Source organism: Phallusia mammillata, chromosome 7 (assembly GCF_965637545.1).
Source record: "Phallusia mammillata chromosome 7, kaPhaMamm4.hap1.1, whole genome shotgun sequence".
Classification (NCBI taxonomy): domain Eukaryota; kingdom Metazoa; phylum Chordata; class Ascidiacea; order Phlebobranchia; family Ascidiidae; genus Phallusia; species Phallusia mammillata.
In genome coordinates, this window is record NC_137258.1 from 16,915,074 (window position 1) to 16,931,417 (window position 16,344).

Here is a 16,344-nt window from a genome sequence, read left to right on the forward strand (position 1 = left end):
CCGCGCTAGGTAGTGTGCCCGGATCGCGTAGGCGAACAAGCTGGTCTAATGTGTTCGCGTAGGCGAACAAGCTGGAACGACTAGTTTGGAACCGTTTTTTTCGTGTGAAATATGATTTTTTATCGTGTGAAATATGAATCAATCTTTTTACATAATGCCTGTTGCTGTTAATTTTATACTTTAAGGGTAACATATTTTAAGAATTATTAGGGCTTAGTATAAATAAAAACTATTGCAAAATAGTTTAATGTGATAAAAAACCGTTTTAACCCTCTTTTATAAACGAGATATCAAACATAAATATGTATTATTTAGTTTCTTCTATCAATAAATGTATTTAGAATAGATAGGCCTACCATACATCCTCTTTTTAGAGAACATGTCCTCCTTTTAAACCAAAACCAATTTGTCTTCTGAGAACAAGAAAAAGCGTCCTCCTTTTTAAAGAATTTTTGATTGCCTATTTTTTAAAGAATACAGATGAATTTTACATTTTGAAATAATGCAAGCTTATTTTAGTGTTGTGATAAACGTTAATCTTTTCTATACTGTCTATTTTTGGGGGCTTAGTTTTGTAGGCCTCAAAGTGTTGTTTCATGTTCTTTTCAACAATGTGTCCTCCTTTTTGGGGATGGGAATATGGTAGGCTTATATTTATAGAACCTAAAATTTTGCTACCACAAACAACTTGCTACTGCAGACATGTTTCATGATTTTCGCGTAATTGTGCTGCTATTTGTTTTACCTGGCGAATAAAACTTATCTTAACTCAATTAATGAGGTGTTTGGGATTTGCAGTAAATGGCAAGGCATTGTTTACATCAGTATGCCTACAATAAGCGTAAATAGAGATGAGTTGTACAACGCACTGGAAAAAACATACACTGAGGAAGAATTTGATGAGCTTTGTTTTGAATACGGAATTGAACTTGATGAGGTGACATCAGAACGGGAACAAATTGAAAAGGAACAAGGAGAAAGCAAAGCTGAAAATGCATCAGATGCAGTTATATACAAAATTGATATTCCTGCAAATAGGTAAGCTGTTTTACCTTCACATATACTGTGAAGAAAATTACCTAGCCAAAGTTGTTGATTGTAAGTGGAAAACTGCAATGTCTTGTTTTTTGTAAGTGGAAAACTGCAATGTCTTGTTTTTGTAAGGCAGATGTGTCCACAAAGTGCGGCCTGCGGGTCAAATGCGTCCCGCAACAGAATTTAAGTGGCCTGTAGCTGTTTTTTTTTTAAATTGTGTTGCTCATGACTCACCATACTTTGAAGTTTTTGGGTTGTGGCGACTTGCAATTTTCCGCAAAGCTTTCCCATGGAATTTTATTTACTGGAATAAAGGAAGAATACATGGTGCTTTTTGGATTAATATTGACCCAGTTGTTGGATTAATATTGTTTTGGGGCCCTATATATAAAGCTAAGCACAATATCAGCCAAACTCCTTTTTTAACAGAGACAATTGTGATGCTTGTGTAACAAAATGTTGGTTGACACTAACTTTTACTGATATATTTGTTTGTTCTGCTGGCCTACCATAGATGTAATGTGCTTTATTAACATTTTGATTATAAATAAGTTTTTGTGAGTAATTTGTAGTAATTTACTTAAAATTTAATAGTGTATTCATCATCTCCAGGTAAATTAACCTTTCAACCTAAGAAACATGTTTTTTTACACAATTTGTATTCACTTGTGTAAGAGAAGGCACCAGAGTTTGTAATTTTTTGATTAATAAAAAGCTGTTGCAATGCAGATATGATTTACTCTGCATTGAGGGTTTGGTGCAAGCATTTAATGTGTTTCTGAGAAAATCCCCAGCACCAAATTATCGAATTGTGCAACCTGCTAAAGGCAAGAAATTTAAGATGATTGTAAAAGAACCCACCAAACTTATTCGACCATTTTGTGTGGCTGCAATCCTGAGAAATGTTACATTCACACAAGAAAGCTACAACAGCTTCATTGACTTGCAGGTGAAAAAAAAGTATATGAAATATGATTGTTACATATTTCCTGTTTTTGAGTCAAACCGGAACTGAACCTGAGAACCTGTTTGAAAGGTTTATTTCATTAAATCCTAACTGCAAATTAGGATAGCCTAAAATCCGAACCAGGGTTGAACCCATATAACAAGCGGTTTAACCCCCTGGAGAGACACAAGACATGTAAGACTGCATCTTATTGGTCATTTATTGGCTTGATGCTTTTATAGTTAGTTTGTTTTATTTAAAAACACATATTTGACCACCTTTATATGTAGCTGTAGCAGAATTGGATTAAGCTTCCACATACCTGCCTGCTCAGAGCATTAGAAACAACAACTGTGGGATTCAAACATATGCTATGTTTTTTTAAATTTCTCAATTTAGGATAAACTGCATCAAAACATTGGGCGGAAACGATCCCTTGTTTCAATTGGTACTCATGACTTGGACAGGATAGAGGGACCCTTCACTTATGATGCAAAGTCTCCTGAAGATATTAAGTTTATTGCCCTTAATCAAAACAAAGAGCGCACTGCACCAGAGCTGATGGAAATGTATTCAAAGGATTCACATCTGCGTTTTTATCTGCCAATTATTCGAGACAGTCCTGTGTATCCAGTTATCTATGACAAAAACAACGTTGTCTTGTCAATGCCACCAATAATAAATGGGGATCATTCTAAAATAAAGCTTTCAACTACAAATGTGTTCATTGAAATCACAGCAACAGATCTCACAAAAGTCAAGGTGACATTAGACACAATTGTCACGATGTTTTCTAGCTATTGTAAGGATCAATTTGCAGTGGAGCCTGTTGATGTTGAATATTACAATGGAAATAAAATGGAAACACCAAAACTAAAATACAGGTTCAATACGTTTGATTAGTTTCAATGTCATTTTATTAAAAGTATATAGCCTGCTTTATGTCTTAATTTGAATAATATAGATGGTAGAAACTTAGTGTTCATTTTTTACATTTTCCACATGCTTAAAGTTTTTTTAACGATTAAAGGGTTTTGTTCAGTTATAGTAGACTGTCACACTCTGTCTCACAACATAATTAAATTTGATCATTTTTGAGGTTGCTTGTAGCTGTTAATACAAGTTGCATCAACCAAAGTTGAAAGTTCACATGTGATATATTTGACTACAGATTGTCACAGAAGCCTAAATATAACATTGTGTTTTCTAAACTTTACATCTATTTGCAGACAAGAAGTGGTTTATGCTGATGACTTGAACAAAAAGATTGGAATCAATGTATCTGCTGATGGAATTGCTGATTTGCTCACAAAGATGTATCTGAAGTAATTTAACCAACTTTTATATTTTTTAAATTGTTGGCATGCTTGGTAAAATTGACGTTGCTAATAAAATTCACATTTTGCGCAAACTAATAACAGAAGTCCAAGTAGTAGTTGGAAAACTTTGGTTAGACCTTAAAATGCAAACTAATAACTGTACTTGGTTATTGGCAATTTTGGAGTTTTTTCTTGTTTGTTAAATGTATATATATATAGCCACTAATTCTGTTTCTTTAAAAACAAAAAAATAACATTTCAGATTAAAATCCAATTTGTCCATAAACCAAACTTCAACTTTATCCACCACCACTTCAATATTTCCTTTACAGGTCTGAAGTTGTTGACCAAAGTACTGGTAAAATATTGGTGACAATCCCACCAACTCGGTCTGATGTTATTCATGCATGTGACATCATTGAGGATTGTGCAATTGCATATGGCTTTGACAACATTGAATTCACTCTTCCTCGCTCTATGACCATCGGAGGGCAGCAGTTGTCAATGAAATTATCTGAAAGGCTAAGAGTTGAACTTGCTGCTGCGGGCTTTACAGAAGCACTAACCTTTTCTCTTTGTTCTTATGATGATGTTGGTAAAAAGATGAGACAGGTTGGAGGAGACAGTGAGACAAGGGCGGTGAGAATTGCAAATCCTGCAACTCAAGAGTTTCAGGTATATATTTTTTTAGGACACAATTCTTATAAATCAATTTAAACTGTCTCAAATTACAGAGTAAACAGTTCATTTGTTCTTGATTGCAATAAAAATAACAAGAATGCTGTATTCAAAATTTAAACTAATACAGTAATAGCAACATATTTTGGTGTAAAGTACCAATGTTTTACTTTTTATTTCTTATCTTCTGGAATCAAGAAACTGGTTTTTTTGGTCAACAAAAAAAATGTCACATAGTAATTTAGTTCCATCCCTATGGAGTTTTTTTAGCTGTAAACTAAGGCAAAGTATGAAAAAAATTCTTAATGATAATAGGTGGTTCGAACATCACTTTTACCCGGTCTGCTGAAGACAGTTGCATCCAATCGCAAAATGCCCCTTCCAATGAAGTTGTTTGAAGTACAAGAAGTTGTGCTAAAGGACTCAGATGCTGAAACAGGTGCTAAAAACCAAAGGATGCTTGCAGCTGTTAATTACAACAAGACACCCGGTTTCGAAGTATGTTAAACTATTTTTATGTTAAAACGTACTGTGCCAAATAACTGGAGATATACCTATATCACAGGTTAAAAACATTTTTTTGTTTATTGTGTGGCTTATCTACAGTTAATACTGCTGTTAGTGCAGTTGCTGAGCTTGTTACGTTTTCTAAATGTTTAACATAAAAGTAAAAACAATCAAAATCACCAAATTTAAAGAAGTGTAAAAAAAATAAAATCACAATTTTGTTCTTTCTAGGTGATACATGGTCTGTTAGATCGTGTCATGCAAATACTGGAAATAAAGTGTGCAACAATTGACCACAAATTAAAATCTGAAGGATATTACATCAGGGCAACATCTGATGCATCATACTTTCCTGGAAGGTAGCTATATAGAGTAGACACACCTTTTAGTTTATTGTTTGTCATTTGGCTGTTTCTCAAGAAAAACAGCAAAACATAGCATATGTACTAGCCAAAGTATTTACTAGCGTAACTTACACAATAATTATATGGTTTATGCCACAGCATGTTCAAGTGTTAAGAGGAATATACAAGATTTCATGAACAAAAATACAATAACTTATCTAACCTTACCCAATTATGGTTTCAAAGCTTTTACCATTGATGTTGTTCTGTTTAGATGTGCTGAAATTATGTATCGGGAAACAAGCATTGGCAAGCTTGGTGTTCTGCATCCTGAAGTGCTCACCAACTTTGACCTCGTGTGTCCAGCTGCTGCACTGGAGATCAATTTGGAAATATTCTATCATTAACTTGTCATGTGTTGTTTAGTGGTGACTAGGGATGCTGGGTTTAACAAAGACCTTGGAATCAAGCAACAACATTTTAAATACACATGACAAATGCACTTTATTACATTTCTAATCAATATGAGGGAAACATTTACATAAATCCTGGAAAAGACTTTTGTGCATTTTTGTCAATTTGTTAATTGCTCGTTTCTCTGTGTCTTTACACATGTATGTAATGCACGAATAGAATGATTTAATTATTACTGAAAACCAAGGCATGTTTGTGCTATTGTGTTTAGTTCAAAACGGAAAATTTTTGTGGTGAGATTTTTTAAGCAGATTATACATTCGCCAGGATGAGGGGTCAAATATTCGGAATTGGTGTGTAAATTAAAAGAACATTTACATAAAGTATTCCACCACTACAGTAACATAAAAGTGGATTTCACAGCAAGATTGGTTTTAATAATAACGTAAGAAAAACGATAGTGCCTAATAACGTAAGAAAAATGATTCACCCAAATGTACGTCATAAGGAAAAATGGTGCGGTCGCACGGGGTGAAAGTAAAAATGTATTACCACAAAAGTACAATGAATAATTTTATTTGTACGTTATGTGCGCAATTAAAATTTAAAAAAATATTTTTGTCAACTTTGATTTCTATGATTCAAAAGATCGACACCTCCACTTGCAGCGCAATTCTTTCGGTTGGAATTAAGATGTTTCCATGGTTAAGGTACGCGGGTTTTTTACAAATTTCAAAGTTTTTGCAACAATTTCTGGCCTAAAATGAGTAACTTCCTGATTAAAATGGCTGATTTTTAACTTGTGTAACGCAACTCACAAATTCACGTAAAAAAATCTGCACTAGCATTGCTAATAAATTGACCGATAAAGCATCGAAATTTTACTTACTGAATTTGTCTGCTTTTTTGTTGTTGGTGTATTTAGCGCTGCACTTGATTAAAACCAGCCTGCAGGTTAGATATATTGCGTTGTTGAAATGTGCATGATGCACTGATAGAGCAGGACAATGCACCGCACCAGTGAGCTTGACACCCAAGCGATACGAAAGGTAGGGTTTTGGGATAAGTATAAAAATGTGGTAAAACCTAAAAGTTGATTTTCAAGGTCAACAAAAAGCTTTCAGTTGATTCATTTTTCAACAGTTTAACAGTATAAAAATAAAAAATAAAAACAGTTTAACAGTATAAAAATATTGAGCAGCAGGATATACATATGGAAGTAAATGCTGGGATAGGAGCCAAACAATTTGACATACTTTGCAAACTTGACCTAAACATGGAACATTTCACTTATGAATAGGGTTTTAAATACCAACGGGCCTCACCAAAAGTATCCTTGGTGTTTAGTAAAGTAAATCATTTGACACTGTACAAATGGCAATTATAGTAAACAAACTTAGCGTTCAAAATATTTTAGTTGTTGGGTATAAATATATGCAGAGTATTCAACTGTTTCATTATCTATTAATTAATCTTTTAAGACCTTTTTAAAGTTGTTCGAACACTAAACGATAAAAAAGAGATGCTTGCAACTAGGCCAGGCAAAACATGCACCATTTTGACTCATCCTGTGCTATCTATATTTTATAGAAACTGAATTCTCAGCTCTATTGCTTTGCTGAAGATTCTACTGTGATTCAACTTACTAAAAGTCACAGTGATAAACAAGTTAACAGAGACCAAGATAATGTAAGTGACAATATTTTAACAAAAATATGCTTTACTAAAATGTAAATAAACTTCTACAAGTGAATTGTTTCTTAACATTTTTTATGCTGCACCATAAAAAAAGATTTAAACAAACTGCTCATGGGGCTTATAAATGTGATGTAGTAAATGTGTTCTATTGTACAGGTTTTATTCTGTTTTAATTAAAAAAAAAACATAGAAATTGGTAAGGTATTTTGTGTATTGTGTTGATGATGATTGTTTTTCACTTTTCTTTTAGTTGGAAACGATTGATTCAAAGCTTTTTAACAAACCAACTTTGAGAACAACATATTTCAAGGCAGACCATGAACGTAAATTAAAGAAAATACAGGAAAAAACAAAACAGAACAAACTACCTCCCTTACCAGGCCTTAAAAAGTAACATTGAATTTGTTAAAACATGTTGTTGTTTATTAGACAAAACTTTAATACAAACGTTGTTTATTTTTAAAATTTGTTAATGGTTGAACTTTATTTATCTATCAGTTAAATGTCAAGGAAAGTGTAAGCAAAAATTGTGGTACAGCTTTTGTGAAATTGAAGTACAATTATGTAAAAGTGCTATAGCTTTTTCTTGTTCTTTTGACATGAATATTTATTTAAATCCTTTAAAATAAACTTTTCAGTCACAATCCAGCTCAACCAACTACCATTGTTTTACAAAACAAAACAAGCCATGCTTCAGTGTCCTCAAGACACAGTGATGTGGAAAGCATTAGGTCCAGGTTGAGCCGTACGTCCAAATCCCAGGTGGATGAAGTTGTGTGGGAAGATGTTCAGTCAAAATCAATGCATTCCATTACAAGCAAAATATCACTGAAAACAAAGAGCAGCATATATGATAACAGAAGTAAATAATTCACTTTTTGTTTATATTTGCAGAACTAGAGTCGTAAACAATAAAAAAATGTATTTTTGTTAACTTAAGGTGAAATTTTAAATGGATAGATCTGACTTGAAAAAATGTACTATTATATAGTATCTGTTCCTAATTTATTTTAGAGGTTTAATGTATAAAAAAACATTCCATACTGATGCCCTACTAACACATTAGGTGGTCATTTACAAGCAACTGTGATTTGGGTACTGTACAACATCAGCTTTACTTTCAATCAATTGGCCAAATATTTTTGTAACCAACTTTTTAAAATGTAAAGTTGCATTGTAAGGAAAATTGTAATTTACACAAAATGATTTTTATACATTCAGTTGCTGGAAAGTTAACTTGATAAAGATAAGTGAATTTTAATTTGACAGAACCAAGTGACCCAGATATCATCAATCATATTGTTCGATTGAGGGAAGCACTTAACTGGAGAACAATGCTCCCAAGACATGGCCCTGGTGTACGACATGCCATGAGAAGCACAAACCATAAAAATCCAGTTAATGTAAGGATATTCTTTCCAAAATTTGCTTGTTTTTTGTTATGTTTTAATGATGATATTGATAATATGTTAAAGGCAAACTTTACCAACATTTTCAAGTCTCTAAAGTTACACCCACAACTTAGAAACCTTTGGCTATGTGGTGTATATCATAAGAGTTAAATGTTACTGTACTAACTTCTTGGCCATCTGGAAATGTCGGTGGTTCAACATATACTTGAGTTTCGTGGTATTCGGTTTTGTAGGAGATGTTGGACCTCAAAAAAGACTCAGGAGAATTTGTGTATGCAATACTACGGCCACAAAACACTCCACAGGTCAATCCATTCGAACTACATGTAGTTTCAGCAAATGTTGCAAGGCCTAAACCTGAATACTATACTGTGACAGCAAGCTCAATTACCAAGGTAGCATTGTATTGAAAGTAATAATGTGTGTACAAAACGTAATAATGTGTTGAACGTAATAATGTGTTTTATGTATCTTGTATTAAATCTAAATTAAACATTTCCTAATGTACAATGCTTAGTCTTTGACTGTGTACAATTTTTACATTTTTGGTATTTTTTGGCTAATGTGACCCGCCGTTAAGAGCTATTGAAGACCCCTTGTTTAGTTTCTTGAATTTTGTCTATTATTATTTCAAAAATATCCTGTTGTCTAGTTAATAAACATTTAGCCACTTGAATACTCTTTACTAACAATTAGGATTTGAAATATTTACTCACATAATTTTCATTTTTTTTACTGTAGTGTGTAAAGCGTGGTTCAACTACTGAATCTGAAATTTACCCTGTTATCTGGTGGTTATATGAACAAAGGCTGTACAACATGGTATCAAACCTACCCGTGTTTGTAAAGTTTCGAATGTGGAAACAGTTTGTTGTGTGGAGAAATGCTGTCAGAGGATGCAAAAAATTCTCATCAAGGTTAGTCAGCAAAACCTTTTTGTGCTTAAATCAACTGTAAATGATACCATTAACAACATGTTTATTGTAATAAAGCTTTGTTTAAATACGTTTTATCTTTTCTAACTTTGAAGTTTCTGGTTCAGGCAAAAGGTTGAGAAATCCCTTCTTATTGCTGATCAGCATCTTCAAGCTTGTATACTTAATGTCCGGAAGATGTGTGAAGATTTGTGTGGAAGTAGAGATGGTTTGGGGATTGGTAAAGATGCAGTCCTACTGCTGAAATATGATCTAAGGTCAGTGCAATCTGATTCAAGACCTATTTTCTTCAGTTTCCATAACCAGTTTGTTGCATTGTTAAACTTTTGCATTACTGTTTTTTCTATTCTGTCATTTTTTATGATCTTCTGTCTAGTACAGGCAAAATAAACTTTTACTACTCATACAATATTATTTTTATTACTCATACAGTATTATTTTTAAATAGTTTGAGTTTGCATTAAGCTTTATTTAAAATTTGTAACAAACAAGAAGGTATTTAACATCTTTAAAGGGTAGTTGTTTTAATTCTTCTCTATGTTTTAAACAGGAAAACATACGATCTCATGGATTTCTGCAAAGATCAAGAAATACAGAGAGAGTGTGCATTGAAAACTTTGCATCGTTTCAGAAATTTTGTGGTGGAACAAGCCAAGAAAGTCTGTAATGTATGTTTGTTTCTTTTACATTTATACCACTTAGGTTATATTGGTCAAGGATACACATGGAGTTGAGACATGATTGAAATTCACAAGTCACAACTTCCTAAGCACAGGGAGTTTGCACTTACAACTTGACTATCATGTTGATACAACACCTTACCATGATTAAAAACTATTAAGTTGTACAATGTACAAGCTACAGCAAATTGTTTTGTCCTTTTTTTTCAGCCAGATACAAAAAGCCTTAGCATTTTAGTAGTAAATGACATAGAGATTGGCAAAACAACCAAAAGTTATTACATTACGTTTCAGACTGTTGCAGCACAGGAAGGGATTACTGACGATGTTCGACGAGGCAATGTCACATGCAAACAATTTGCCCAAAATACAGAATCTTCAGTACAAGGTGATTCTAATAAAAAGCAATCATAAAACAGAAATGGAATCAAATGACTAGGAAACTTGCGCTTTTAACTACTCTACACAGCCAGCAAGTGTTACACAATTAGCACTGCTATTTCAACTTTCTCACTCAAAATTGGGCCTGTAAGATGACCAAAACTTTAGGATGCACCATTGGTATAACTTAGCAATGTAGAAAACTAAGTCATGAAATTCAGCATCATATTCTGTAAATACTATTTTTAAACATTCTCATTGGGTAAACAGTCCACAATGCATTGTTTGAGAACCACTAAGTTGGGGCTTTTAAATAGATTGGTTTTACAATTTTCTAACCAGACATGTACGAGTTAACTAACAGACTGATGCTCATAGACCAGAGGTGTACAACTCAAACACTCAGGCCAAGTTGAACTGGATTTGTTTGGTTGAATAAACAATATGTGAAATATTTTTTGTACAGACTGCAAACAATCATATAGACCCAATGATTGGGCACAAGACAAGAATGCAATTTTCGCTGTTGCAGTAAACAATGTACAAATTAATTATTTTCCCAATGTCTTCTTCAGATACCACTTATACCCAACTGGCTCAATGGAGAAAAACCCTCACTCGTCTTGGAACATTTCTTCATCTCCTTGATGACATCATTCATGATATGATCACCCGTACTGTTACCAAGGCAACTGACTTTTTGCTAGCCTTCCTTTCAGTTTCAAATCGTGATGGCAAGTGTTCTGTGGATGTACAGGATTTCGAAAAACACCTTGGGGAATCAAAACTGTAAGTATTTGCAGGGTGTCTGTCATCTATCCACCAATTGTGCCCTCAAATTTGTCGCGCTTTTTAACGTCCGAACGTTGCGCAGCTATTCCCGACCTGGTGAATATTTTAGCGCAATTGTGCTACTACGATTTTGCCCGGCGAAATAAACTCAACTCAACTAAATGGAAGAATTTTGAGGGAAGAAATTGCCTAGACGTCAGCGCTTTTTCTTTCTATATGGACAGTAGTCCATAAACTTTTACTTTAACAACAAAATAATAGTGCTGGTCACAGAGACTGGACTTATTAAAGCTGCAAACATTGCCCACTGTTCTGACTTATAAGATTTTATCAGTGTTACTGGTGGCAAGACATTGACTGAAAAGGCTATAGCTTTTTTACAGCATTCCAGTTTGTTGGGAGGAGCTGGCTGAAAAGCCAAGCCTTACAAAATCAGCACTGTCTGGCTTGTCTGCATCTTGCTTGCTATGCAACGGCTTCATGTTTTTTTATGCAACAATGTTAGCTTGGTAAAACTGTACCGCATTACAACCACTAATAGCTTTGTTGAAAAAAGTTTTTATTAAAACAAAGTATGTGAACCAGAGAATGAAACGTATGCAATACGTTAAGGCTTATTCGTTTTTACTATTGTAGAAAATATTCAATAAATATTTTCCTCAGTTTAATGATAAATTTTGCATCTTACATGTGTAGAAACTGGCTGAAGTAGGCCGATGTGAGTTGAATTAAATCACCAGAAAGTGTTTGCTTTACTGTGTTTTCATGCTCTAGGTACGACGAGGTCACACATCATAGCGAGCGAAACGGTTATTCCTTTCTTAAAGAAACCACCAATCCGAAACCGATCTCGGATAATGATAATTTGCTGGTACGTTTGCAGTGATATGTGGGAAACTTTCAAAAACAAATCTGAATCGCAAAACCCTTTTACGTTTTTTGTGTGCAAAATATATATATTTTTAAATAAACTTATAAACCTATTTTAGGGGACTGGAGATGGTTCAGGCAAGAAACAGAAGGTTGAGGAGTTTTCACCGCCAATATTTATTGTAAGTTAAAGTATTTTACACTTTGTAAACATTCTTACAATTTTGTTTACACTTTTTATTATTTTTTGTCCCCTAATCACAATCGCTTCTATGTGTGGAATAGTGGGTAAAAAGCCCTGTACTAAGTTTGTCTTTTCACTCGCTTTTCATAGTCATTATTTTGTCGTGTTAGAAATTTTTACCAAAATCAAAAACATAGTTTAGGTTTGTTTTTGAACCGTTTGCGTTTTATCACCGAATTATTTGACCTGCGCCTCGCTCCCTTTCTTTTCTGTTATGAGGTACCAAGTTGCGCCCCTTCTGTGGCTTTCATTTTACCTGACGATGACACTAGAAACTGTCGAAACGTTGTCAAGTTTTACACTCAGACACTGGCTTGCATCTTCTTGCCGAAATTAGAATGTTTCAAACCCATACCATACCTTTTTGCAGGTGCGATTGGTGTTGGAAGTTTACGATGTAGAGATTCGTAGTAGAATCAGCAGCACAAGCACTGCGTCCACACGAAAACGACTCGCGTAAGTGAATTTGTAACATTAAAAAAAATTAAAAGTTAAAAATACTGCACGTGCAGCATCTTTTTGTCTACTCTAAATCAGTTCATGGAAAAAAAACAACGATACTTGCACGATACGTAAAAATTTATGCTTTTTTTCGCAAGGTCTCTTCGACGTGGAAGTGTGGTTCGTTTCGGTAAAAATGTCACCTACTCTGAACCATCGATCAATTCAATCGAATCCGATTCGGATGATTTCGATTCCGAAGCTCCGAGCAGAAGACAGTCGATAGTGAGGTTCGAAATTTGTTTTTCAATTTTCCTTTGTTTTACAAAACTAACCTTAATGCCACAAGTAAGTGAAAATGTCATAACATACTACAGAAATCAGCTTGTACTACAGGATGGTGAGCGACGGATCTGCCCTCACTTGTCACATATCCAAAATTGCTCGTTAGGAGCGGCAGACGATCTGCGTTAGTGTTTTGTTCTGTTTTTAAAACAGAAATCATGATTTCGCCAGTTTGAAAGCATGGCCAGTTTCCGTCTAAAACAGGAATATGTAACATTTTTCGTGGATGGGCCATGTAACCAATTTCGGACATCAAGCGCTAAACACTTGGCGTTTGAAGAAAAAAGTTATTATATATTCTGGTTTGGGTTGAAACCCATGTCATTTAAAGAGGGTTCTGGCTAAATATATTTTTTCAATGTACTCAATTCACATTTGCTTTGTAAAAACGTCTTTTAAAGGTCGGTATATTTTTATTTGCGATTATTTTTCAGCGAACAAAGCATTGCTGAGGCCCCTTCTCTTGTCACATTGTCACCAACCAGATCGGAATTTATGTCTGCGATCCAAGCCCTGGTAGACGGATTTGAAACCGTTCTTACTGAGGCAAGTTAACGTGATACTTTATATTTAAAACGTAGTGATTTTTTAAAAAAAACTGAACGGTTGTCTATTTTGAAAACGTTTTATTGCGCAGAAAAAAACATTTTTGAAACGTGTGCAAAACAGAATTGTATTTTTTATCTTCAAACCTATTTGGTTTTTGTTGAAGTCCATGGTAAAAACAAACAAACAAACGTTACTTTAAAGACCGGTTTTATCAAAGTGTATGAGAAAAACTTAGATCCTGATTTAACATGTGCTTTTAGGTCCAAAGGACTTTTAAAGCAATTTAAAGTAACATGAAAATGAAAGTGATTATATCGCCTTTAGTTGTGGCAGATTTTTTTAGAAATTTTCATCTTGATTTCCAAAACTTGCGGCGTGGAATTTTTTTCACAAGATTTTGATTTCAAGTTTTTCAAGGCAGTTTAAGTTTCCCACTTCAAAGTTTATCATAGTTGTTCAGCTGCACTGATCCACCACACGGGCTTTAAACCGTTCTAAACAAATTTGTTTTGTTGTATGCTGAGCAACAGCTGTATTACTGCTGGACAGCGGTTTGATGTGGTAAATCTAGATCTTAAGAGCATTTATTTTTTAAGCTTTTACACATACACTGTTATAAGCAAAGCTATGCATAAGCTTGAGTTTTGTAGTTCTATGTTTTACTTCGTTACTCTGTGTAGGATACGAGCCAAACATTAGACAACAAAATAATGCCGACTTTACAATAAGTTTTTATACATGCTTTGAACCATTTCACCCGTACCCAACACGTGCGACAGCAAAATTGCGGAAATAAAGCACTCGTTTTGAATTAGTTACGATTGTTACTAAAAAAATATGGGTGTTTCTACTTAACGTTGGCTTGACTCACATGTTTTAGAGTTTAACAACTATATGTATACATAAGGACTTTAAAAACGTAAAAAACACAGTGTAGATTGATGTGTTTGTAAAGTCACAATATCCTGAGCATGCTCGACCGAGCACCGAGCTTTAACGTAATATGCTCGGTGCTTGACCAAACAGCATGCACGCAGTTTCGGCCCATCCCTAACTTCTACTATCTTTTTTTTCTGCCTAAGCTGTTGGTTGCTCAATATTAGAACCCGAAACCTTGCAAGCAACTTTTGCTCTAATTTTTCTTGCTACTGCGCAAATTTAATGTCCAGATATTGTGATTAAATACTTTTTTTAATACCTCACGCATTTTTTCCCTTTTTTTCTCACAAGACAAAATACTTGCAGGTGAACACAGTTTGTTCTTCGGACGATCTTACGGATTTCGTCCAACCTCCTGCTTTCGACATCCAGCTTTCTTCAGTGGAGAATCCATCGGATACGAGCAGCGTATACAGCTCACAAATCCTGCTACACGACGGTGTATACACGACAAAAGTTGAACGTCTGCTGGAGAATGTGGAAATGGCTGTGGCCGACGCAGGCCAATATTCAACGGAATACAAGAAGTACGTTTTAGTTTTGCTTTTTAAAGTTTTGATTTGTATAATCATGCATTTCTTGGTTGGGTGGGTTATAAAAAAAGGTTGGGCGTAAACAGTTTAAACAAGGACATTAGGGCATCAATTTCTTTAACCATCTATTCTAAAATAAGCAATTCGGTGAATGTTTTGAAAATATTAACTGCTTCTAACAGACAATTTAAGCTGATTAAGTGCTGTCAGTATATGAGCCCAAAGCGATTTTTTAATAAAGGGGTCATTTTAACGTCAAAAACTGTAAGGGAAGGGCACAGAAAATAGTTTGATAATACTGTTTTAAAGCGTTTCACAATATTGGCCACGAAGGAAAACTTGAAGAATATGTACTTCACCCCCTTGTTCTTGAAAACCGTCTTACTTGATTCTTGAATTTGAATTCCTTTTATATTTTATCTTTCTGACTTTACCACGCTATGATAACCGTAGAGAACGGATAAAATACGCCACAAGAAGTTTAAATATATATTTTTGTTCGTATTCTTGTGTTCCAATATAGTTCCAATACACTTTAGTTTTGTGCATTATTATCGTAACAAAACCGTTTTTACATTTTTCAAATTTATTATTCTTCGTATAGATTTTGCTCGATGGTGGATGAGAGTCGTCTCGTGGATGTGGATGGCAGCATCCGGGAGCAGGAGTGGGGTCCGGATGAGTTTGCGTCCGTCCTCTTTCGTCACACAGAGATGACGCGTGAGATGCACGGCATGAAACCATCCAAGCGTGTCGCCATGTTTCACGTTGACGCTAAAGATTTTTGTAAATCGGCTCTCCCGTTTCCTCAGGTTAGTTTCTTAATTCATTGTGTTTTTACGGTGTATTAATGCTTTATTATAAAGAAGCGGGTACAACCATCATTTGCGTCCTTTTTGTGCTTTATAGCCAGCAGATTCAGCCGTTCGCACCGGTTCTATAGAACAATCTCACAAACTTTTATCAGATCAGCAAACTGGTTAGCATTACTGGTTACTGTCAATGCACTTGACAACAGAACCGGCTGAAGAATATGACTTCTGTGATAGAACCGGCTGACAAAAATTTGAATTCCACCACTGTTTATAACATTATTTGCTATTGTGTATTTTCTCCAGGAGAAAATGGGGACTTCAGGTACATGCGTAAAAATGGGTCAAACTTTGTTCACGATGTGTTTCAATCCCCTTCAAATGGTTTAGCTTTGAACGTTTTAAACGATATAATTCTAAACTGCACCACCAAGAGCACAATAGATGGGAACCAATCGAAACTAATTAAT

The 16,344-nt window shown here is 34.5% G+C and overlaps 3 protein-coding genes across 3 annotated transcripts in view; all 3 read left to right on the forward strand.

The window, feature by feature from the left end:
- The first annotated feature begins 802 nt into the window (after positions 1-802).
- LOC145239316 (phenylalanine--tRNA ligase beta subunit-like) lies at positions 803-5,489 on the forward strand. The gene is made up of 8 exons (XM_080102625.1): positions 803-1,038; positions 1,765-1,984; positions 2,381-2,865; positions 3,211-3,306; positions 3,633-3,975; positions 4,294-4,476; positions 4,717-4,844; positions 5,104-5,489. Exons 1-8 carry the CDS (start codon positions 827-829, stop codon positions 5,234-5,236), a joined length of 1,800 nt encoding a protein of 599 aa, XP_079958751.1. The 5' UTR covers positions 803-826; the 3' UTR covers positions 5,237-5,489.
- A 674-nt stretch (positions 5,490-6,163) lies between these two features.
- On the forward strand, positions 6,164-9,736 carry LOC145239053 (uncharacterized). Its single transcript, XM_080102340.1, has 9 exons — positions 6,164-6,292; positions 6,834-6,932; positions 7,192-7,331; positions 7,580-7,803; positions 8,211-8,344; positions 8,587-8,748; positions 9,095-9,270; positions 9,396-9,545; positions 9,721-9,736. The coding sequence occupies exons 1-9, from the start codon at positions 6,251-6,253 to the stop codon at positions 9,734-9,736; spliced, it is 1,143 nt and encodes a 380-aa protein (XP_079958466.1). The 5' UTR covers positions 6,164-6,250.
- Positions 9,737-9,842: 106 nt separating this feature from the next.
- The window catches only part of LOC145237697 (dynein axonemal heavy chain 6-like), a 160,618-nt gene continuing 154,116 nt past the window's right edge, over positions 9,843-16,344 (forward strand). Inside the window, exons 1-10 of the mRNA XM_080100662.1 lie at positions 9,843-9,956; positions 10,263-10,356; positions 10,925-11,138; positions 11,916-12,012; positions 12,131-12,193; positions 12,626-12,711; positions 12,855-12,986; positions 13,476-13,587; positions 14,836-15,056; positions 15,667-15,874. Coding sequence (XP_079956788.1) covers positions 9,855-9,956; positions 10,263-10,356; positions 10,925-11,138; positions 11,916-12,012; positions 12,131-12,193; positions 12,626-12,711; positions 12,855-12,986; positions 13,476-13,587; positions 14,836-15,056; positions 15,667-15,874 — 1,329 coding nt within the window. The 5' untranslated portion in view covers positions 9,843-9,854. The remainder of the gene's footprint in view (positions 9,957-10,262; positions 10,357-10,924; positions 11,139-11,915; positions 12,013-12,130; positions 12,194-12,625; positions 12,712-12,854; positions 12,987-13,475; positions 13,588-14,835; positions 15,057-15,666; positions 15,875-16,344) is intronic.